This window comes from Bubalus bubalis, chromosome 15 (genome assembly GCF_019923935.1).
Source record: "Bubalus bubalis isolate 160015118507 breed Murrah chromosome 15, NDDB_SH_1, whole genome shotgun sequence".
NCBI lineage: Eukaryota > Metazoa > Chordata > Mammalia > Artiodactyla > Bovidae > Bubalus > Bubalus bubalis.
The window spans coordinates 41,900,571-41,925,806 of record NC_059171.1 but is presented as its reverse complement, the minus strand read 5'-3'; the positions used below and the strand labels follow the sequence as shown (position 1 = coordinate 41,925,806).

At 42.6% G+C, this 25,236-nt stretch overlaps 1 protein-coding gene across 4 annotated transcripts; it reads right to left on the bottom strand.

The window, feature by feature from the left end:
* Positions 1-2,459: 2,459 nt before the first annotated feature.
* On the bottom strand, positions 2,460-18,928 carry PEX2 (peroxisomal biogenesis factor 2). Of its 4 annotated transcripts, none has more exons than XM_006042445.4 (3): positions 18,791-18,928; positions 5,769-5,865; positions 2,460-3,752 (listed from the first exon to the last, which is right to left on the bottom strand). In XM_006042445.4, exon 3 carries the CDS (start codon positions 3,733-3,735, stop codon positions 2,818-2,820), a length of 918 nt encoding a protein of 305 aa, XP_006042507.3. In that variant the 5' UTR covers positions 3,736-3,752; positions 5,769-5,865; positions 18,791-18,928; the 3' UTR covers positions 2,460-2,817. The 4 variants fall into 4 exon arrangements, with proteins under 4 accessions (XP_006042507.3, XP_044784600.2, XP_025120993.3 ...); XM_044928665.2 differs by lacking the exon at positions 5,769-5,865 and adding an exon at positions 14,514-14,692 and having other exon boundaries at positions 18,791-18,909; XM_025265208.3 differs by lacking the exon at positions 5,769-5,865 and having other exon boundaries at positions 2,460-3,750.
* Between the last annotated feature and the right edge of the window lie 6,308 nt (positions 18,929-25,236).

Below are 25,236 nucleotides of genomic sequence, written 5' to 3'. Positions count from 1 at the left end.
TCTCTCTTTTCATTCAGATCTCTTTAAACTTAAGCTTCTCAGAGAGGACTTCCAGGAGCATGTAATTCAATACAGCATCCCTTTTCACTCTCCATTCTCTTAGTTTATTTTATTTTTCTCAGAGTATTCTAACATCTGAAACGATCTTACATGTGTTTATTGTCTATCACCCCTCCAAGAATGTAAACTCCATGAAAGCCAAGGTTTTGTTTTATTCACGAATGCATCTGAGTACTGAAGAATGCTTGTAAGGCCTCGAGAAATAATTTTTGAAAGAATGATACGCTATTTAATTCCCCATTACAGTCTTAGTGGAGTTGCTTAGTTGTGCCTGACTCTGTGACCCCACAGATTGTAGCCCACCAGGCTCCTCCGTCCATGGGCTTTTCCAGACAAGAGTACTGGAGTGGGTTGCCATTTCCTTCTCCAGAGAATCTTCCCGACCCAGGGATCGAAACCAGGTCTCCCACATTTCAGGCAGACGCTTTACCGTCTGAGCCACCAGGGAAGCCTCAGTTACAGGCTTAAGAGGTCAACATTACTAAATGTCCATCTCATAGGTTGGGCAAATTGATTAGAACTCAGGGAAGTTAAATAAACTTGTCCAAACCCCACGGACACTAAGTACTGAAGGCAGGGGAGCTGGGAGTGAGGGAACAGGTCATGGCTTGTGTTCACCTGGACTGATGTCTTTTAGATACGGTCACTGAAGCCAGTTGGACACACTAAACACACAAGGAGCAAACCTGACTTGAGAACAAGGTGCATGGGAGGGAGAAGAAAAATGTTAGTGTAGAAGTTATTTTCCCAAAGGAGCACACTCAGGGCTGAATATTAGGTTCTGAATGCTAAAGTGGGAACATACGATGTAGCTAGATACGACCTAGTAGTCATGAACTTGGAGCCCTGCAGCCACTGGGGAGTGGGAACAGAAGCACCAGTGTTCAACAAAGTCCCCTGGCAGCCCTGGGGCAGCAGGAACTAGGTGGCATCTGGGCCTGTCATTGCAGCTTGGCCAGCAGGCCTGTTTCTGGGGCGAGGTGAAGCTCCCTTAGGTGGCACTCAATGTTCATGTCACCCACTGATGAGAAGCTGCACACCAGCTGCCCTCAGTGTGCTCTTTGCCAAGAATCCTTACAAGCAGGAAAAACAAATGTGGAAAACTATGAAGAAAAAGGATGGAGAGACAGGGTCAGGTGTGATACCCAGCTGGCCCTTCCTTTAGGAATGGCTTTGTGGCCCAGCTGTGGGGGTGGGGGTGGGGTGACCAGGGCAGCAGGCTGCCTCGGGAACAGAGCTGCCAGGCCTGCGGTCGTGCCCTCCTGAGTGGCCACCACCAGCATCTGACAGGTGGAGGTCAAAAGCCTGACTGCTCTGGCTCCACCTAGGACATCCAGGCCTTCAAAATGCTCCAGGGCTCTCCTCTGCGTTGGACAAGTTTCCTTCAGCTTATTCCTGCTTCTTCACCATTTGCTTTCACAGGCATGGATTCCCTAATGAGTATCTTGTACTTCAAACCCTTTCCCACCATAGAACCCAATCTGTGATAGGTTTCGCCACTGGCTCACAAGATGTCTGTCTCGGTACCCTGGAACATGTGGCAGGGTCTGACTATCCAGTGATGGGCAGAAGAGCTATAGGCTCTGACCTCATGGGGGGATATCACTTAGCGGGGGTGGCAGATATTAAATTTAAAAATATGTATTTTGTACTAAGTGCCATGAGGGTCTATAGAAAGTATCCGCCCACATCCATAATACTGACAACTGTTAGCATGCGTGTTGTGTTTTCATGTTAAAATTATGACAATGTGGGCACCTGCTCAGAAACTGCTATCAAAATCACACTGTAAAAAAATTGTTGGTAGAACAAAATCGTGACCTTATTTCATCCTTTCAAATCCGCAATCTAAGATGACCATTCAGTTGCTAACGTACTTGCCAGACTAGATCACTGGTAAAATTAGAGGCTGGTGTAGACCTCCAGGACAGAGGGCAAACGGAGACTGGTCCAGATCACTTCTCCCCCGCCCAGTGGCCACCATGCTCCTAACTAGCCCCTGTGGTCACCTGCTTCCTGTCCTGTATTAGGTTCCTGGGGTGTTTGTGAGGGAGCATCATCCAGCTGAGGGACTGGGAACAGTATTTCTCCATCATGGTTTAGGAATGTGCACACAATTTCAGGCTGACCAGACTGTGGGCTCCTGGTGCCAGACTATTAGGCGAGAAGCTCTTTGGCCAGTGGGATCAGGAAGCTGGTAGGATGGAAGTCTTGAGCCTCTGGTGGCTGTCATTAGCTCTGAGAATGAAGCAGACAGAACCCCTTAAAAGCTGGCTTCAGAGAAAAGCTTACAATTACAATCAGAACATTGGGTCTGAAAGTTTCAAACAACAGGTCTTCCTCTTGTTATTGTATAATTTTCTGGTGTCATTTCTGAAAATAAATGCACAATCAGCCCAGAGTCTCCATAATCTTTTATTTTTAGTCTCACTCCTTCCAGGAAGTGACAGAATGAAGGCACATTCTTAGTGGTCATTTGTTAAAAAAAAAAAAAACCACCAGAAACTGTCCATTATTCTTGATGTTAAAAATTATACACAATGATTAAAAAAAAAATAGCATGTTACCATTTATATCACATATTGAGGATCATGTGGTTTCCAGGACGAGTAGAATGTAGTTGTGCCTGGGAAGGAACAGAAGGCAGTGGCTGAGAAGCACGTGTCCTCATAAAACACATCTAAGTAGTACACTCAGGATGACTCATGCTAAGGATTTAGACATAATACAGTTCTTCTAGGAGAACAACTTTAGTTTCTAAGGGACACTCACTTCTGCCATCTCAATGCCCGATTTCAAGGGTTGCAGGCTATGGACTTCTGTGCCACACTTAGGACAAGTGAAGGACATGTCAAATAAGAAGCTACTCTTCACGCAGTAGTAGCAAAAGACATGCTCGCAGCCAATGGTGTGCGGCATGGTGGGCCACTCCCCACACAGAGAACACTGTCTGCCACTGGTTGCCAGCGTGCTGTCGCTGCCTGGGGCTCCAGTCAGTGGGACACACCATGAAGAGAGCTTGGCTCTCAACTTCTGGACGTTGATTAGTGGGAGGAGAAAAATTAGAAACTCGGCAAAGCCGTGCCAGAGGAGTTCCCTATTCATATACTCAAAGCCCACTTCTCGGACACTTTGGGGCTTGTGAAAGACAGAATGGATGCCCAGTAGACGTTCGGTCAAAGTTGCAAACTTGCCCCTTTGGAGGAAGATCAAGAAATTAATCAACCCGCCTAACTTCAGAAGTCCGACCACCAGATTCATGCACTGCTTGGCTTTCCTGAAGGATGCGATGTGACGGTTCCGAAACAAATCGTAGCATCGTTCTTCTAACCACTTGCCACCAATCGTACAGACAGCGTACCAGAGCTTCTGATTTCTGCTCGGTGGCTGGTAGCTCAGGTTTGGGGAAAGATCGTTCTGGTACTGAATATTCAACACTGACTGTCCCACTGTGGCATTTCTAGAGTAGATGGTGAATCTCCACAGGAAAAGCCACAAGAATGCTTTCACCTCTGGTTCAAAGCGGGCTAACAGCCCCGGCTTAAATCCATGAAAGCACTGAGTAAACTGGGACCAAACGAGCTGCTCCAGGGCCTTGTTTAGTTCAAGTGCATCCAACTGGCTGATTCTTAGCACTCTGTTCCTCCGCTCTGCATTCTCGTCTCCGGAAGCCATGCCTTCTCTGAAGGTCTCTAGGAAGAAGTACAATCAGAAACCATCACTGATGGAGCAGTTTCTCAGAGCTACCTAAAATGCTGTCTCCTGGGCTGCAATCCTCATTTTGCCCCAAGACTTAACTCCCTCTCCCTCAACATAAAAAGAAAACATCATCGAACAGTCCCAATCTTGTACTGTCTTCCCAACTTAGAGCTGGAAAACTGTGGCACACAAGTGACAATGGACAGAGGAGACAGGAATTCTGGGAAACCCTTGCCTCACGCTAGCCAAGAGCTGTAGGGAAAGAAACAGGTCAGGACAGAGCTGCCCTTCTTTTTTTTATCCATTCATGACCCTATCCCCTCCCAGCCTTTTCTCATTCTGGCTGCTCTGAGCTCCCCACTGGATGATGTCTAACGTTTGTCTTCCCTTTTGCCTCCTTCAGTTCCTGTCCCACACTGCAGTACTTTGAAAACACAAGCCTTCCCAAGTGGACCCCCAAGGCTGCTTTCCTCATGCTTCACCCTCTAGTTATAAAGTGTCCCCTCCTCTTGTTCACTACTGGACATTTGTTGCCTGTTCCCTTCACCTGGAACAATCTGCTCCCATTCTCTAACTGGAAAACTCACATTGCCTGGAAACCTCATAGACAGAGGAGTCTGGTGGGCCATAGTCCATGGGGTTGCAAAAGAGGCGGAAATGACTTAGTGACTAAACAACTAAGTTTTTAAGTACTAGCTTACGGACCACTTCTTCTAATTTAGTTGCCTCTCTAGCTGTTTCTTTAGCTCTCTGTCCTTCCTCTTTCATGATTTTATGTCCCTACTGTATATAAACTACTTTTCAATTGTCTATTTCTTCCACTGGACGATAAATCCTATAGCAAAGACTGAGTCTTTTTACAGTTTATTCTAAGCAAATAGCCCAGTTCTTTGTTTAGAGAATGCTTTCCCACAAATTCAAGATGAGTGGAACAAGAAACAGGATGAAAGTCTGGAGTGGGTGAGTGGTAGAAAATACAAATTCCTACCCAATTGTTGAACCCAATTGTTCAGCCCAAAGGTTGAAAAAAACCTTTCAAATGATTTTGAGTTACCATATCTTGACTGCTGATCGCCACATCTTTCAACATGTTTGTTGCTCACCAGCTTTTCCCCAACGAATGTGTCAGAAGCCCGTGATAAAACGGGAGAACACAGTCCCAACCCTTGTGGAGATCATAATCAAGTGACTGGGAAGAGGGAGGAAGCAAGAGTGTACTGCTGCTGCTGCTGCTAAGTCACTTCAGTCGTGTCCGACTCTGTGCGATCCCATAGACGGCAGCCCACCAGGCTCCCCCGTCCCTGGGATTCTCCAGGCAAGAACACTGGAGTGGGTTGCCATTTCCTTCTCCAATGCGTGAAAGTGAAAAGTGAAAGTAAAGTTGCTCAGTCGTGCCTGACTCTTAGCGACCCCATGGACTGCAGCCTACCAGGCTCCTCCTCCGTCCATGGGATTTTCCAGGCAAGAGGACTGGAGTGGGTTGCCATTGCCTTCTCCGAGTGTACTGCAGAAAATAATACATAGGCAATTACAAGATGTGAAAGGTGATGTGCAAGGGGAACTTAAGAACATCGTGCTTACAACTAGAAGGTCCAAGGTGGCTTCATGGAAGAGGCAAGATCTTCTGAAGGTAGCCACCTGAAGGACTGGCAGTGTCAGGAGGGTAAAGATAGGTAAGAAAACCATTCCTACAGAGGGAACAGTGGGTGCTGAGGATGGGAGGAGCCAGGACAAAAGATCAGGCTGGAAAGGTAAGACTGATGGTAAAAGCCGACTTTGAGGAGGCTGCATTTTATCAAGAAGGTAACGGGGAGACACCACATAGCTGTAAGGAAAGAACTGATCAACTCTGCATTTTAAAGTGTGTTCTGGCCACACGGAGAATGGATTAGAGGCTGAAAGACTAGAGGCAGAGAGACCAATTAAGATGATTGTTAACATGATTTAGTGAGAAACTAATGATGGTCTAAATTAGAAGGGTATCAGTGGGGATGGAGAAAAATAGGTACCTTTGAAAGCTTCGAGGCGGAAGGATGGACACGACTCAGTGAGAAGTAAGCCAAGAATAACTGACTTGAGTAATGGTGTGGATGGTAGTCCAATTCTCTGAAATAGGAAACATATGCAGAGATATAGGTTTGAAGGGAAAGATAATAAATCTGGGTAGTTTTAGAAAGCTGAGGCTCCTATGAGACAGCTAAGTGGAAAAGCTCAGTAGGAAGTTCTGAGGATATATGGGAGAGATATTTGGGGAGGAGATTTTGTGTGAGCCCCTCTGATGGGACTGATCTATTTTAAATCTACTTGATCTATTTAAATGCTAAGATCAGGAAGACAGTCGTCTAAAGATAGGTCGGTCCTGCCCATTCACAGCACATCCAACTTTCTTTGTACAATATAATCTTATTCCCCTGGTTTCCTTCTCCAGCCACTGTAGTGTTTCATGGGTCATGATCACTGCCATCACCAACCTTTGACCTTTCAAAGCTTTCTCTGCTGGGGTGTGTGTATCACAGTCCTGTTGTCTCTCTGTGCTTGTAGTCTAGTGGCCTTCACACCTGAGCATTAATCACCATCACATGCAGGACTTGTTAGACTGTGCCCCTCAGTTCCAGAGTTTCTGATGTCCTCTGGAATGGGCACCAATAATTTGCATTTCTAGCAAGTTCCCTGGTGATGTTGTGAATGACTGGGCTAGTCCATTTCCAGGCAAAACTCACGACTTTGTGGGCACACCTGTCACCCACCCAGCTCAATGCTGCATGCCAGTCCTCTTGCCTTTTTTGCTTGGTTTTAGTCCACAGATCTGCAGAGGCTCTTACAGATCTCACCCTGATTCAGTTTTCTCTTTCTGCTACTATGTAGTCCTTGTGAGACTGAGACCACTCACAGATTTCACAAAGTCTATGAGCAGCAACGTATCCCAGCTCTGCAGGTGCTTGGGATGCAAATGAAGACGCCAACCTGGGTCTGCACAAGGAAGCAGGCCAATCGATGGACAAGTCAGGCAGCAGCAGAATTACATGGTATTGCAAGATTCTTGAAGACACTGCATAAAATTTCAGAACTATCTCAACAGAAAAAGACTTTCAATCTTTATGCAAAAAAAATCATTAGTGATTATTTTTCTCACATTTTATGCAATTTAAAATCTTCTTTATATGTCATTTATGTAATTAAATAAAGGTCCATATAGTCAAAGCTATGTTTTTGCTGCTGCTAAGTCGCTTCAGTCATGTCCAACTCTGTGCGACCCCATAGACGGCAGCCCACCAGGCTCCCCCATCCCTGGGATTCTCCAGGCAAGAACACTGGAGTGGGTTGCCATTTCCTTCTCCAATGCATGAAAGTGAAAAGTCAAAGTGAAGTTGCTTAGTCGTGTCTGACTCTTCATGACCCCATAAACTGCAGCCTACCAGGCTCCTCTGTCCATGGGATTTTCATGTTTTTACCAGTAGTCATATACAGATGTGAGAGCTGGATCATAATAAAGGCTGAGCACCAAAGAACTGACACTTTTCGAACTGTGGTGCTGGAGAAGACTCCTGAGAGTCCCCTGAACAGCAAGGAGATCAAACCAGTTAATTCTAAAGGAAATCAATCCAGAATATTCATCAGAAGAACTGATGCTGAAGCTGAAGCTCCAGTACTTTGGCCACCTGATGCAAAGAGCCAACTCACTGAAAGAGACCCTGATGTATTTAAGAAACATAATTAAGAAAAAAAAAAAACTGAAACAGTATTTTAAAAAACCTCATAGGCAAATCAAAATCTGTAAAATTACTTGTTCAGATTTACCAAATCATCTCTTACTTCACTGACCCCAGGATAAAGTACAAACTTCTTAGATTCTAGCCCAATTCTGTGTCCTTCTTTTTAACCATATAACCAGTTATTCACTGAAGAGTCTTTATTTTACTTCTAAAAGATTTTTTTGTTGTGGACAATTTTTTAAAGTCTTTATTGGGTTCGTTACATTATTGCTTCTGTTTTATGTTTTGGTTTTTTTTTTGGCTGAGAGGCCTGTGGGATCTTAGCTTCGTGACCAGGGATGGAACTGCACTCCCTGGGCTGGATGACAGCAACGGTTTAACCACTGGACCACCAGGAAAAACCAAAGAAATTTTAACTGACTCTCTTTTGGTCCTGCCTCTATGCCTTTTCTCACGTACCTGGAACCCTTACCTTCTCTACCATCTCCTCCTGCCACCCTCAAGTACACTGCAACCCTATTTCAACATTCTGCTTCACAATTCTCTAATTCCCACTGTCACTATTTTTAACCATCACAGTAACTGTCTGAGCCATGTGCTTGAGTCCTTACTCTAGTTGTCTGAATACACCTTTCCCTAACTTAACCATAAACTAGTCAAGGGAAACTACCTCACAGCTGCTTCTCAAGGTACCTGCCATCCACAAAGACTGATACCTAACTCACTTTTCCTCGTGCAAAATTCTATAATCACTCAGGATAGGTGAAATTATGGTATATACAATTCCTCTACTGTGAGTCTGGGCAACTCGGCATGTTTTCCAGATTTTGTATCCTGTGGTCAACAAGATAAAGGAAGTTCTCTTATTTGTCAAAGCACTCTTGAAAAGCTCAGGCTGTACTGGACATCAACTTCAACACTTCAGCCTTCTCCCGTCACCCCATCCCTGCCCCCAGTACTGAACCGGATGGATTGGTAATTTTTTTCAGTTGCGTGCTCAGTTTCTCAGTAGTGTTCAACTCTTTGCGAGCCCACAGATTCCCATCAGGCTCTTCTGTGGAATTTTCCAGGCAAGAATACTAGAGTGGGCTGCCATTCCTTCTTCGTTTCAGTTGCGTAGCAGATGAAATTTATGGCATGTGTTAACAGCGCCAGTTGTGCCAACTTATGTATCTTCAGATGTTAGAGTCACAATCAGTTCTTGGTAATCTTTACAGAACTTACTGCAAAGATGGGCCAGCTGTAGTGGTTGCTCAGTGAAGGTCTGTTGAACTCATATGTGGTGGAGCAAGTAGTTTGGTAGTGAATCAATGTTCAGATTGAACACTGTGGATAAACTGGAGTCTGAGGGCAGCTCTCTCTTCTCAGGTTCCTTACTTGTATACAGGAAGAAACTGGTCAGAGAGACTGGCTTCTGACAGGAATCACTAATCTCAAATCCCTCATTTATGGAGGAATCATACGTAAGTACAGTTAGTAAAGACAGGAATTTTTAATGGCTGCCAGGAAGGAAGACTTAACACACTAACCAATCCAATATTTAACAATCCTTATCATCAGAAAATTCTCTTATACCTTCTGTTACAGTTTAACTTTTTTTTTTTCTTTCCTCTTCTTCACCCCAGGCCTGGCTTCGGTGAAGATTAAGAACAGCTGGGCCCGATCTCTCTACAGAAGACTCTTTACTAGAGCAAAAGACTATTATTAAACTGTTCTTCCAGAAGAATAATTTCTTTTTGTTTTTAGGTTTCAGTATCCAACATTTTAGTCATTTATGTGACTTCTTTTCATTGTAAACACAGAACAGGCATTGTCTATGACCCATCACAGTGTGTTAAAGTAGGAGCATAGCCTTCCTATTGCTCTGTCATCCTGTTCAGGCGACTGGGACAGAGTAGAAAGACCAGGTTTAAAATCAGATAGACTCGGGCTCCAGCTCCAGCTTGGTCTCTTGGCTGCTAAGTCATCTTAAAAAAATCATTAGCAGTAGATTCTTCTAAGAGTTGGAAATGAATGGCTACCTGGCCACCTCAAGATGTTGCTGAGATTAAAGCAGACAAAGTTGTGTAAGTGGTTTGGAAACAGGCAGGCAGTACATTATTGCTACTTTGGCTAGGGATGAACTTTAGAAGAAAAAGACTCGGCTGATTTTGCCAAATCTCATTTCAAAAGACTGAAATCTTCATTATTACTCATCTAATGCCTCAAGCTGGGCTGGAAGAAGCACAAGCTGGAATCAAGATTGCCGGGAGAAATATCAGTAACCTCACATGTGCAGATACCACCCTTATGGCAGAAAGTGAAGAGGAACTAAAAAGACTCTTGATGAAAGTGAAAGTGCAGAGTGAAAAAGTTGGCTTAAAGCTCAACATTCAGAAAACGAAGATCATGGCATCTGGTCCCATCGCTTCATGGGAAATAGATGGGGAAACAGTGGAAACAGTGTCAGACTTTATTTTTGGGGGCTCCAAAATCACTGCAGATGGTGACTGCAGCCATGAAATTAAAAGACGCTTACTCCTTGGAAGGAAAGTTATGACCAACCTAGATAGCATATTCAAAAGCAGAGACATTACTTTGCCAACAAAGATCCGTTTAGTCAAGGCTATGGTTTTTCCAGTAGTCATGTATGGATGTGAGAGTTGGACTGTGAAGAAAGCTGAGCGCCGAAGAATTGATGCTTTTGAACTGTGGTGTTGGAGAAGACTCTTGAGAGTCCCTTGGACTGCAAGGAGATCCAACCAGTCCATTCTAGAGGAGATCAGTCCTGGGTGTTCTTTGGAAGCAATGATGCTGAAGCTGAAACTCCAGTACTTTGGCCACCTCATGCGAAGAGCTGACTCATTGGAAAGGACCCTGATGCTGGGAGGGATTGGGGGCAGGAGGAGAAGGGTAAGTCAGAGGATGAGATGGCTGGATGGCATCACCGACTCAATGGACGTGAGTTTGGGTGAACTCCGGGACTTGGTGATGGACAGGGAGGCCTGGCGTGCTGCAATTCATGGGGTTGCAAACAGTCGGACATGACTGAGTGACTGAACTGAACTGAACTGAATGCCTCAACCAACCTGCGGTAAAAGGATTCCCACCCCCATCCCTCCAGGAAATACTGCTACACCATTAAAATATAAATTCTGGCAGTTACACAGTGAACATTATGTCACTGTGACGTGGGCATGTGTGGGGGTCAGATGGGAAGAGGCAGAAACGTGGTCCAGTGGAACTCATGCATCATATCAGAGGAGATGCTGGGGTGGGAATCCTGAGAGCATGGGGGTATCCCAGCGTGACCTGCTCTCTCGGCTGTCTCACCTCCATCCACATGGCTGGGCCTGTTTATCCGGAAGCAAAGAAACCTCTCCAGAATGCACACTGAGAGCATCTAACTCGAGGGTGCTTCACCAAACAGGGCCTGGCACAGGCAGTCCGAGACAAGCATCCAACCTTGGTTTACCATCAACATGCTCCATTCAGTTCCTCCTCCTCTCCCCTCCTCTTTCTAGCAGGTACAGTTATTCTAGGATATTGGCTTTAGAGAAGGGCACTGCTCAGGAGTAGAAGAAACTGATGAGATCGAGTAACTGCAAGTTTAATTCATCTGATTATGGAACTTCTTCCCTCCACTGCTGGACAATAATATTTGGCTGAAGTAGGTGTAGGACACAGAAAAAAATGCCGTAAGTGCCTTTAGATCACATAAAGTTATTCTCAATCTAATGGAAGAAGATTGGTTTTCAGTGAATTCTAAATCTGACAAATTGCTACTCAATTTAATATTTATTGAGTGCCCACAAAATGCCTGGCATTCTCTTACATTTCAGGGGTTTGATCCAAATAGTTAACTCTTAGTTAACTTCCTTTTAGTAAGGCATTTCTAAAGAAGTAGGACGTTACAATAATCAAGACTAGCCACTGATCTGTGAAGAAAAGAATGGATCTCAAAATACGAAAACACTATGAAGGATCACAAAACTCCCTGGGACAGAAAAGAGAAAACTTGGATTTAATACTGTACAAACTGCAGAAATATCCAAGCACTGACCCCAGCCATGGTCCACCTGGGAAACAGGGGGAGATGGGTTTCAACGGGAGCTGCATCCTTATGAATCCCCACTAACGTGGTTGTACTTGTTCGGAAGTAAAGAAAGAAGTTGTCTGCTGTGACCACAGCAGAATGGCTTGGCAGGAGAGACTGGCTGAAGAGTTGCTGCCGCTGCTAAGTCGCTTCAATCGAGTTAACCCCCTGCAAAAAAGACTCCGTTTTAAGGAAATTGGTTTTGTAGCCATGAGTAATCACTGAACAGAAGGGACTTAACAGGACATAAATTTTAAAAGATTAACCTGATTGCAGAGTTTAAGAAAAGGAAAACTTCAATTCTGAAGGCCCAGTTCCAGCAGCTGGCCCCCAACCTTTCTGGCACAAAGGACCAGTTATGTAGAAGAGTTTTTCCACGGATGGGAGTGGGGATGGTTCAGGTGGTAATGCAAGTGATGGGGAAGGATGAGGAGCAGCGGCAGATGCAGCTTCACTGTTCACCCCTCCGCTCACCTCCTGCTGTGTGGCTGGGTTCCTAACAGGCCACAGACTGGTACCAGTTGGTGGCCCGGGGGCTGGGGACTCCTGTGACCGTTCAAGGACCTTAACTGGGGTGTTGATTAATAACGTTCTGAACGAATCTTAGTAAGTTGACCTGCTTCACTGACAACTATGAAAATTAGAAAGATTACAGTATCCTCATGTTTTTGAATCAAAAATCTCCAACTCTTCTGGAAACCAGTGCTTTCCTGACTCTGTTAAACTTATTGCTATCCAAGGCCTACTACTGGTCGGTCTACTTCTACTTTCAAAAATTTAAATATTAAAAGTTGTATTATTATTGGTTCTTGTAGGTTGGTATTTAGTTTCACAAAAGCAGCTCAAACGTAAATGGTTTAAAAAAAATACAAACTATTTTTTTTTTTAAAGTTGGGATTGTTTTGAATTGAAACAAATACCATCAGATTTAATTCAAATTGATTTTTCCAGAAACACAAAATCTGGTGATGCTTTTTCCTGCTCTGCAATGAGATCTCCTTCTTTTAATGCACAATCCTATCAATCTCTCCCTCTCCATCCCCTGTTTCCCTAACTATACTAAGATTCTGAAAAGCTAACCCAGGGAAAACATTTATGGCCATGCAAAAAAGACTTATAAAAACAACTAAAAGTAAAATTGGCACTAAGTAACTTCACGTTCAGTGAAGGATACTACTATGTTAAGGACATGTGAAGAAGATGCTTAAGGCAAAATCAAGACCAGATAAAAAGTATAGCATCTATGAGGGTTACTGTGATTAACTTGTCACATAAATATGTTTAAGACAAAATGATTGAGCACTATAAAACTATTAAAAAGGTCTCCTGCTGACATTTTATCACTAGACATGTCACACTGCTTTTCTTTCACAGGAAAAAAACAACTGAAAATTCGTTTACTGAGAGCAGCGATATATAACCTTATCCCTTAAATAACTCATGCTTTCCTTTTAAGCTTTTCATTCCCCAAATAAAACTTTGTCATCTATATTGCATTCCAAAACGAAGGACTTTTTATCTCACTACAGTGGGAAGAATTTCTCAGGACATCTTCCAGCGCTTTTATTGAGTATCGTACAAATTATGAATGAATATATTTTATTTAAAAACATGTTATTGACAGAAATCTATCAATAATAATGTGGGTATTGTCAAGGGCCTGTCAATATTAACGTAATTATGATTAAGGGCATAACATGGATTTTTAGCTATAATACCAAGTAACATCTCCGGCATTACTGCTATCAATAAACACATTATTATTGACCTGTTTCAAGATGCTCAGTACTAGATGTATTACCATTAGGCATGCTTGTCAATGCATACTGCTGACAAAAATTCTACATTTAAATTTACAGTCTTTGCAAACTTTGTCAGCAGAAACATGTGATTCCCAAGCAATCGCTAACGTTTCAAATCCATCCACACACTCTCTGCCAGGCTATTCTTTTCCAGACCCACAATCATCGACTGATTTTCAGCACGACAATGTTGCTGCCACACTGTCTTAAGGGTTCTGGTGATATAAATGGATGAGACCATTTCTGCCTTTTAGTTGTGTTTTTTTTTATCTTAACTGGCATTTCACATTAGGAGGTTATATGAATAAAGTTCTACAACCTGAGATCTTAAGCTTTGAACCTCTACCCTACTATTTTATTTCCTTTGTGTAGTCAGATAGATTTACTGTCCATTGTATTGAAATCAATACTAATAAATGGGACATGCATCAAAGAGAGATTTTTAACAGGACGTTGATTCCCAGAACGTACTGCAAACATGAGCGAAAGAGGAAAAAACCTATGGCGGGGACCCATAAGACCCTTGTGACCTCTGGCACTGTGAACAGGCCTAGAAATCAACAACTGTAAGTTCAAATCCCACTTCTGCCACAGCCTTGCTAAGTGACACGTCACTGCTGTTTCGTTCATCTTGTTCATCAAATATAAACGAAGTCCCGATAGCTTATAGGTATCTGATGATATAAACCCCAACTGTGCTCATTTGGCGGAGAAGGCAATGGCACCCCACTCTGGTACTCTTTCCTGGAAAATCCCATGGGCGGAGGAGCCTGGTGGGCTGCAGTCCATGGGGTCGCTACAAGTCGGACACGACTGAGTGACTTCACTTTCACTTTTCACTTTCATGCATTGGAGAAGGAAATGGCACCCCACCCCAGTACTCTTGCCTAGAGAATCCCAGGGATGGGGGAGCCTGGTGGGCTGCCGTCTACGGGGTCGCACAGAGTTGGACGTGACTGAAGAGACTTAGTAGCAGCAGCAGCAGTGGGTATGTAACAGAATGTCTCTACAATGTATCTTAAGGATAAACTTCCAAATAGCACATATTTTTCAAACACATGAACAACAATAAGTTATTCTTTTTATTTGGAGAGAATTGGGAATTCAACTCAAAGACTAAAATCTCCACCACTATAATCAGTCTTACACAATTGAGCACCTTACCTATTTCACTTATGATATATTTACTCAAGTATCTGGAGGTAACACAAACTTTTTTTTTTAAAACCTGGAGACGGAATCTCCCGTTACTTTGGCCTTTCTTCACAAATACATTTTAAGCATGGCACTCATCTTTTCTCTCAGAAAACTGATACTCCTGAGTCTTTGAGGGAGAAAGCACACTGTGGAAACAAAGAGCAAACGTCTGAATGAACACGGGGCAGGAGACTTAAGCTGGTTCCGATTAGCTCTGTATTCTGGTTCACCAACAGGCTGTGTGACTCTGGACAAGTCATTTTACTACACTATACTCTTCAGCAGTTTAAAAAAAAGTCTTATAAAAAGTCTACTTCTCTAGAATCATCATGGGAATTATTTTAGAAAACCCTGGAAGAGAAGATAAAAAGTAAAAGTACAGTCATTTCCAACTGTAGTAAGGGTTAATGTCAAACATGAGTAAGGAAAAGGCTAAAGAAAGTAGAGCAATCAGAACAGTAGCACCCATGAGACAAACTCAATCCTTACAGAAAAAATACAGCGAAGCCTGATAGAAGACAAACCTAAATGATTTGGGAGTTTACAACTGCATTAAACTGATACTACTTACTTCCTGGATATGGAGTGCTAATAAGCGACCACTACAGCTAAATACCCTTTGCAAAAAAATCAAATATTAAATTATTTAATCCTTACAATGTTATGAAAAAGGTTCTTCTGGTATTTTGTTTTAAAGCAAGGAAACTGAAGCACAGGGAGATGACTTGTGTGAAATAACACAAGGAGGAATGGTGGGGCCATGCTCTGCACCAGCCTCCTCTATGGACAAGGTGACGGCAGACCTAATAGATGACCATAAACCCCTTAGGATGTCACTGCAGGACGTGCAGATGGGGCTGTTTAAGAGACTAAGTACGAAGTGATGAAGAGCACCGGTATGAACTTCAACAAAAACTGCAATCCAAGGATGAACAAACAAAAGACATGGGAAACTTAGAGAGCGACTAGACCTTCAAGTACTCTATAAATTTGGAGAAAGATTTTAGGATCTAACTGCCTAAGAAGAGAATTCTAAATGACTTCAAGATTATTGGAACACAGGTTTAATTGCACATTTTATGGAACATGAGAGAATATGAAAACAGCCACAAGGGAACAGAGGTATCAGCCACGGAAGAGGAGGAAGTACCACGGGATACATACTATGAAGAAGGCACTAGATGTTTTCTTTACAGTTTCATGACACAGTCAATGTTATGTCCACTTTAAGAAGTCAAAAATTAAGAGGGGTCTGATAACGTGCTTAAGGTCAAGCTGGCGATTTAGTAAATGCTAGAAAAATGGTGGAACATACAAAAGGAAGTCAGTATAGATATTTGCTAAGCTTGGATCAAATTCAACATCACAGAGCTCAAAACAAAGTTTTTTCTCTCAAGATAATTCTGCAGACCAGACTGCCAGTCAAGCTCTCAGGACTGTAGATGGGAGGAAGAAATTCAAGGAAGCTGGTAAAGTTGCCCATGTTGCCTGGAATTCACCTTATCTACTTTCCCTGCCTTTCCATGTGGTCAGAGAACCATTTGAAGAAACTGAATGTCAAAAATGAACCAAAGGAATATGGGGGTGAGAAAAGGAGGTGCAAACAAATATTATGAACACGTAATATGGGAAGTAAAGGCAATGCAAACTCACGTGACCCTGGAAAGGAACAGGTGTGCATAATCAAAATGGAATTACTCTAGAGCTCCTTTTTTTTTTTTTTAAGGTTTTAATAGTTAAAAAGAAAGAAAAGATAACTTGGATGAAATTTTATCTGATGTTGTTGACAAACAGGTAAAAAGGAAGAGCTCTGCAAAAAAAAAAAAAAAGGAAAATAGATAAAAAGCAATCTAGAAAAGGGCATTTTGATTCCAGAGATGAGAAAAGATGTGAGAAATTTAGAGTACACAATGGGAAGGCCTCTTGGGTGGCTCAAGTGGTAAAGAATCCACCTGCCAATGCAGGAGATGATCCCTGTGTTGAGAAGATCCCCTGGAGGGGGAAATAACAACCCACTCCAGTATTCTTGCCTGGAGAATCCCACAGAGGAGCCTGAACGCACACACACACAGAGGAGCCTGAAGGACCACAGCCCATGGGGTTGCAGGGAGTTGAGCACGACTTAGCAACTGAACACACACACACACACACACACACACACAGGGAAGGACAGAGGGTGCTAGACACCCTCTTCCCTGCTCCCACGTGCAGAAATCAGTGCCAGGCTATGTGGGGCAAGTGGGATAGTCAGGGCTTTTCTCTTGAGGTTTCTTCCACATTCCAAAGGAACTGAAGAGGAACATGGAATGTGTGAAAATGCTGTCATTTCACAGCAAAGAGAAAAGAGAACGTCCAATTTGTTTCTAGGTTGTTCAACTCAGATAATAAAGTGAAGAAAGAGGCCAGTGACTCAGAGCAGAACTTCTATCCGTGAATAAAGACTGCTTTGTCTTGTGCTACAGGAACCAGAGCACGGTGGCGTGCAAAAGGCGAAGAAACTAAAAATTTACTTTATGCTTTAAGGAAACGTGAGGCTAGGACTTGGAACTTTACTAGTAAAATGATGTTAGGTAAAACCGCTAACATCTTTAAGGTTCAGCTGCCAAAAATGGAAAATATCTGCCCTCCCTATTGCAAACACTGCTATGAGCTTCAAAAATAAGCAAACATTAAAAAGTAGGGGGAAAAGAGAAAAAGACTAACTGTGATCAAAAACAAAGTATTAAACTTAAAATTTGTATACCCACAAAGGTTTGTGGCTTTTGGTAATGAATTAACTGTGCACATATGCATTTTATTGTTTAAAAACCTGTAACAAATGAATGCAAGTTGAATACAAATGAACAATTAATTTACGAAACAAAATTATAAGGCTAGTAGGAAATATATTATGTAGTCTAAGATACAAATTTAATTTTCTTAACAGGACTACTGTTTTTCAAGCAGAACAAAAAAGAATAGTTGTTCTTGTAAAATACTGCTGAGGGTCAGCTTGCTTTGTCTCTCCTCTGCATGACTCCAGGACATTTCTATAAGAATTCTTCCACAGAACAGTTTTAAAACCACAGACTGAGTGCTCCTCCTAATTTCTAAAAATAAGGAGAATGAGGCCAAGAGGCAGAGCTGGTCAGGAGTAGAAACTCAACTCTCTTGATTCAGTCTAGCATGTTCTTTGCTATGTCCTCTTCTGTTTTTTCCCCCATTTCTAAGAAAAATAAAATAAGAGGTTCTTTTTCACTTGTATTGTCAATAAAGAATTCCTAACTCCACTCTTTCTTTTCTTCCAAATCTCCTTCTGACTCAAAGACTATTCAACTTTAATGTTTCTGGATACAAGAAATGGATAATATGGGCAAGATGAGGGAGAAGATACAGTGAAAAGAAAGAGTCGGTCATCCTGAAATATTCTGCCAAGGCTTAACTAAAGGTAATTCATTAGGGGAAGGCGTTCAGACTGTAAACTGGTGTGGATGGAACCTCAGCCTACCTATAATTTCTACTGTTCAGATATAGTGTTCCAGGGACATCACAGAATAACAATACCATTAGATGTGAACAGTCTACAACTTAGTCTCATTCTGTGAACAGCCCTTTCACTAAATGTAGTATTTTCGGAAAATGGGACCTAAAGATAAGTAAACAGTGAGTTTTAAGGCCTCACAAGAAATATGACTTTTATATTCTATTTGTCAGGTATCAATGTTAAATGTAACTCACTCATTGTAAGTAATTTTCTAAGAAAATTCTCAGTAGTTTTTTCTCCCCAAGAAAATGAAAACTGCTTTTAAGTTTATAGGCTTTTAAAAATATTGGAAACTTAAGCCTACTCAACTTTTTGGTACCAAACAGCGCTATACAAGAACCATCAGATATTAAGAAAAGTTTGGACCCTCAGTAATTCTTAAGCCGTTCGAAAGGGTTAAATCTCACCACCGCCAAGTGACAGGAAACGATTTCCAAGAATGTTCTAGAAAATCACTTCCCAGAACGCAAAGGAAGCTCAAATCTAGCTGTCCTTTTTTTTTTCTTTTTTTAAGAATGCCATCCTAAGACTATTTTTAGGCGTTTAGGTTTGCTCCACTGCCTTTCCCAAAATCAGACTTTGCCTCTTCCAGGAAGACAGGAAGCCAATTAAACAGGGAAACAAGCAAAGGGCGACAATTACAAGGTCGTGAAACTCCACGCCCTCCCAGTTGTAAGCAAGACCGCAGGTCCACACTCCGACTCTCTCGGGTGACACTGACCTTAGGAGTCTGCGAAACGCCCCGCTCCAAGTAACTGTTTCTGAAACATCTCTGGGAAGCTTGGCTTTTCTAAGCCGAACCTGCGGTCCACAAGCTTCCGGAACTCGTGGGTTTGCGGAGTGACGCAGAACCCGGAAGTGCCTGAAAAAAAAAAAAAAAAAAGTGGAACTAAACCAACGAGAACCACGCTTTAACGCTCAGCGAAACGCCGAACTCCGACGAGCCGAAGGGCCGAAGAGCCGAAGAGCCGAAGGGCCGAAGAGCCGACGAGCCGAAGGGCCGAAGAGGACACCCGCGCGCTGATTGGTCTGCTGGCCGTGGGGGAAATCCGCATCTGATTGGCAGGAAAGGCGCGAACCCGGCAGCCCGGGTCCTGGGGCCGCGCGTGGAGAGGCTACCGGGTCAAGGGGCCGCGGGGAAGCCAGGGCTCTGGAGGGCCGGGCTTTCCCTGCCTTCGGACAACGGCAGCCGGCCTCTGAACGAGTGCCGCCGAGTGGCGGCGGGGTGCCTCCGCGTCTTGGGGGCTCTTCGCTCGCCAGGTTGGAGGGCCCACTGCGAGATGGCCGGGTGGGGATGGGAGCCTCCGGCTGCAGCTGCAGCATCCGGGCTGGGGCAGTTTTTGCAGCGCGTGGCTGCCGTGGCGGGAGGGGCGGATGGCTGGTTTGCCTCTGCGGGCTCAGGGAGGCGGGTGGCCTTCAAAGCCTCGGCCCGGGAGGCCTTGCCCTACGAATTGGACCCTTTCTCGCTCGCACAAATCAGAACCTTGAGCTCCCTGCCGCGGGGTCGTTGTGAATCATCCCAGACCTTTAGAAACGCGGACAGTAGGGTCCCCCAGCCCTGGGGAGCTGAGGCAGGATTTCTAGTACTAAGGGCCCGAGGGAAGGTATTTTTTGAGCGTTGATCAGGCAATTATGTGTAGCCGGCATTGAGAATCGCCTCTACCTATAATAAAGGGATGGCCTTATCTGTCTGGCTTGTTTGCTCAAAGGTTTGAATGAAGTCATGTGGGTACAAGCTCTCTGCACTCAGTAGGTCTTAAAAGCTTTTGAGCGCATGTCTCCCCTCCGCTGCACCTTCTCAGAACCCAGGAGTACGCAGACCTGCAATAAATGTGTTGACAGACATTGGAGAGCTCATGCTGTAGAAGCAGTGTTTGATTAATTATCCCGTGGAACAGTTGTTATTGAGAATTTGAAACATTATGGACAAGATAAAAGAACATTTATCAATGAAGTCTTACATTGTTCAAATTTGTTTTTACATTGAAGGTACACAATTAGCATCACTTATACCTGGAATTTTGTCCTCTTCCATACATTAAGGAGATCAGAAAGATCAGGCCTAAAAGAAGATGGTGATGGTTTCTCGAATTAATAAAATTCCCACTACAGGAACCAATAGTGTAAATGAGATTAACTTCCCTGATGGCTCAGAATGCGCCTGCCAGTGCAGGAGATGCAATTTCCATTCCTAGGTGGGAAAGATCCTCTGGAGAAGGGCATGGCAACCCACTCCAGTATTCTTGCCTGAGAAATCCCATGGACAGAAGGAGCCTGATGGACACTCCATGAGGTCGCAAAAAAGTCAGACACCTAGTAGCAACTGAACAGCAAAGGAGCTCCAAGTTGAAAGGATATGTATTTCTCTTAGGTACAGGAGGGATGGTGTCTCCAGAGCTCCACTTGGCCAACTAGTTGCTGCTAGCCACCTGAAGCGTGGGTAGGCTGGATTGATGTCTGCTCTGCGTGTAAGATGCACACTGTATTTCTAAGATAAAAGGTAAGAAAAGAAAAGAATGAAAACTACCTCATTTGTTGCATTGGCTACATGTCAACGTGCAAATGTTTCAGAAAATGTAAAATTACATATATGGCTCCTCTTACATTGATGTTGGGTAGGGCTGTTCTAGAGGGTAAGAAAAGCTCTTTGAAGATGACCAAGTCTTTCATGTAGCAATTATAAAGGAAGGTAACCATGTTGAGCCTACATCTGTGCTTCACTTAATTTTTATGAAAAGGAGAAAATAGGACCCTCCCCCCCCAAAAAAAAGACTAACATAGGGGACATTTTCAGAATGCAAGTTCTAATTCATGGAGCCTTATGTATGTCACATGAAAATATCGTGATATCAGTTGATGATAAAAAGATATGAAGCTATCAAGAAATTTGAATTATGTTTTAAGGAGTCTGATGATTAGGGCAAAGCATATAGAACATTTAAGATTTCTATTGAAAATGTTTCAGATAGCTTCTGGGTTTTATCATGTAACCTCTAGATATGGTGAACTTTTTTCAGTTTTCCAGTGAGGTTTCAGGTAAGTTTTTCCAATACATTTATTTTTCATTCATTTATTTAACAAAGCCTGCTGAGGGCTCTGGGTATTGCAAGGCAGTGTTATAAAGGTGAACACTCAGACACCGCCCTTACGCTCTCATAACTAACCAATATCAATTCAGAAACAGTGAAAAAGTACATAATAACCAAGTCATAGTGTCTTTTGTCTTTGAGTGAGTGCTTTACCTTGGTAAATTCAACACATTAATTGTCTTCAACCCAGTATTTATATATTACTGCTCATGTATTAATGAAGAGTCTTATAAGGACTAGATATGGGCTTAAAATATGTTGGTAAAAAATCAAAGTATACTTAATTCATCTGTTAATTTTCAGAACTTAAAAAAGAAAATAAATTTGAGTATTCACCTTTAAATAGAAAAGATGAAAAAATTACAGTACCATCTTATTTATGATACCTTCTTTTAGCCTTTCAGCAACTTTTAAGTTATAAGGAATTTAATAATAGAAATGTAAAAGAGACATTGATTTATGCCCCTAACATAGTTTAAAATTGCTGACTTAAAAAAGCTAAATTTATTTTAGCATATTACAAAGTTCTTAAATCAATATATTTGAGTCTTTTAGGAAAAAGGTAAACATAAATCTTATGTTAGTTTACTACTGCTGCTGTAACAAATTATTGCAAAGTTAGTGGCTCAAAACAACACCAGTGTATCATCTTACAGTTCTGTGGTCCCAAGTCCAACTGGGGTCTCCCTGGGCTAAAATCAAAGTGTCATGGGTTTGTGTTCCTTTCTAGAGCATCTGGGGAAGAATCAGGTTTTTTTGTTTATTCAGATTGTTGACCAGATTCAGTTGCTTGCTATGGTAGTATTGAGGCCCCTGGTTTCCTTGCCAGCTATTAGCTGAGGGATGTTCCCAGCTTCTAGAAGCCATTCACATTCCTTGGGTTGTGGCCCTCCTGCTCTATCTTCAGTCACCTGTCGTAGGTTGAGATCCTCTCATCCTTCTGATTCCTCTTACTTTTTCTTTAAGTTCAGTAAACCTCCTGTTAGGTTGAGCCTACCTAGAAAATCCAGGATAATCTCTCCATGTCAAGGTCTGCAACCTTAACCACATCCTTCAAGTCCCATTTGCTGTCGTGAAGTGACATATTCATGGGTTCCAGGGATTAAGGCATGGGCATTTTTAGGGGTCATTATTCTGCCTACCATAGATCTTAATTGGGTCCATGCAGTATAACCATAATTTCTTTTTTTTTTTTCTGGAAATATTTTGAAAATGTATTAAGGTACATATACAAATCCAGGGTATCCATGAGAGTAAAAGCAGCAGGGAAAACTGTTATTCTTGTCATTCTGCCTACCACAGATCTAAACTGGGTCCATGCAGTATAGCCATAACTTCTTATCAGTACTCTTAGTACTTTAGGATAGAATAACAATGTTTATAATAACAGGTAGACTGATGCTGAAGCTGAAGTTCTAATACTTTGGCCACCTGATGTGAAGAGCTGACTTACTGGAAAAGATCCTGATGCTAGGAAAGATTGAGGGCAGGAGGAGAAGGGGGCAATAAAGGATGAGGTGGTTGGATGGCATCACCAACTCAACGGACACGAGTGTGAGCAAACTCCAGGGGATAGTGAAGGACAGGAAAGCCTGGAGTGCTGCACTTACGGGGTCACAAAGAGTTGGACATGACAGTAACTAAACAACAACAAACTTTACTGGATGTTTCATATATTCCAGGCACTATTCTCGGAGAAGGAGATGGCACCCCACTCCAGTACTCTTGCCTGGAAAATCCCATGGACAGAGGAGCCCGGTAGGCTGCAGTCCATGGGGTCGCTCAGAGTCGGACAGGACTGAGCAACTTCACTTTCAGTTTTCACCTTCACGCATTGGAGAAGGAAATGGCAACCCACTCCAGTATTCTTGCCTGGAGAATCCCAGGGACAGGGAAGCCTGGTGGGCTGCCGTCTATGGGGTCGCACAGAGTCGGACACGACTGAAGCGACTTAGCAGCAGCAGCAGGCCCTATTCAAAACCCTTTTTCTGCATTTACTCTTAGTCCTCAGAAATGCCCCAGGAGATAAGCGCTGTTGTCCCCACTTACAGATAAGCAAACAGGTATAGAGTAGGAAAGTGACTTGCCTACTTCTCATAGCTGTTAAGTGGTGGAATGAGGATTTGAATCTACATGGTCTGTCTGATTCCAGGGCCTCTGCAGGCCCTGACCCACAACATAGAAGAAATAATTTTGAACATTTGGATTTACTAACCATGCTTTAAAGATATAGTGACTATGAGTTCAGGCTCTAGAATCACCATGTGTGGATTTATATTCTATATTTACCAGTTACTTGATGACCTGGACAAATTACCTAACCTCCCTGGGTCTCAATTAACAACAAACTGAATTCATAGTAACACTTGAGGATTAAATGAGACACTATAAAAGTATGTACTTACAACAGTGCCTCTGCATGAGCTATTGCAGCTATAATTATTGATGACAATTCAACTTCTAAAAACAGCAGTTTATTGTAAAAAGGAGTGTTTCCTTTATGAAAATTCAGTCGCTTTATGAAATAAAAACTGAAAGTTAATCTTTTTCCTTTTCAAAGACCACACTGTTTTCTCCTTCCCCAGTCGATAATTACTCTCCGATCCAACCCAGCTGCCATCGTTCTGGCAATGTTACTTTTTCCAATCAGGTGTTACGCTATTGTACACTTTAGGCACTTTGTCCAGACTCTAGTTCCCCCAGGTTAACATACAAATTCCTTAGAAAGGCACCAGGACTCAAACTCCAAGTACCGTGTGCTGCCCGGTGTTTACACAGCCCCCATTTCTAACTTCGATTTTCTTTTGCAATTGTTCCTGGAGGAGACATGGTGCTAATATACCACTCCAAACCTACCCCCTCTTCCAATAATCTTTGCTGCCATTGCTTCAATTCAAACTGTCATGCTTTCTGCACTTTAAGTCATCCCCAACAAATTCATGGCCTCCAGTCTTACCACCCTTCAAACTTTTATTACTCTCCTCCCTGTTCACCAGAATAGTCTTTCTAAAATACAAAACTCCACATTACTGTCCTCCTTCAAACCCTTGATTGTCTTTTCCAGACCCCATTCCTGCAAATACTATTCCTTTCCTTACATCTCTTAACACTGACTAAGTGCTTCTACTGTTGCATTCAAGGTATGCTTATTTAAGAACTTTCTTCTTGCCTTCTAAATCATGAACACATTGATAGGGATTAAGAGATGCTTTTGCTTGCATGAATTTATTCCATTATTTTGTTGCTGCCTATTTACATGTCTGTCTGTTGTCTCTGAACTGTGAACTCTTTAAGGGGAGGTTTGTGGTATTATTTCTCTTTACCTGGGTGCCCAAGAGGTAGAAGGTGCTTAGTCATTGTGAATGAATGAATAAAGAAAAATAACCCCACATACATACAATTGAAACAATGCTGCTTAAACCCCCAAATGTGTTTATTGAGACTATATAAGGTCCTGACTTTAGAAGCTACATAACTGGTGGTTAACAGCATGGACTCTGGAGTCAGTGTTTGGCTTTGAATTCTGACTCTGCCACTTACTACCAGTTCACTATGAACCTTGAGTCTATGCTTTGTAAAACAGGGATGATAACAGTATAACTATCTCTTTGGGTTAATAGAGCCAAATGAGTTCATGTTTATGAAGTGTTTACAATAGCATCTACCACATAGTAAATATTTTGTAAGTGTTGGTTAAGTAAAATTATGATAGTTTATGTTTTTATTACTCTTGTAGCCCACCAGGCTCCTCTGTCCATGGGATTCTCCAAGCTAGAATACTTGAGTGGGTTGCCATTTCCTTCTCCAGGGAATCTTCCCAACCCAGAAATCGAACCTCGGTCTCCTGCATCGCAGGTAGATTCTTTACCAGCTGAGCTACAAGGGAAGCCCTGATAATAGCTAATGTCCTTATAATACAGTGATAAAAAATACCACAGTGTTTTGTAATTGTGATATTTAACTAGAGATTTTTAAACTTTCAATGATTTTTAATATCTTAAAAATATATAAAATATATTTTGATGAGTAAAGTTGTGATGTTGTATGTTGCCCTGTAAAGAGGCCAAGGAACTAAGGG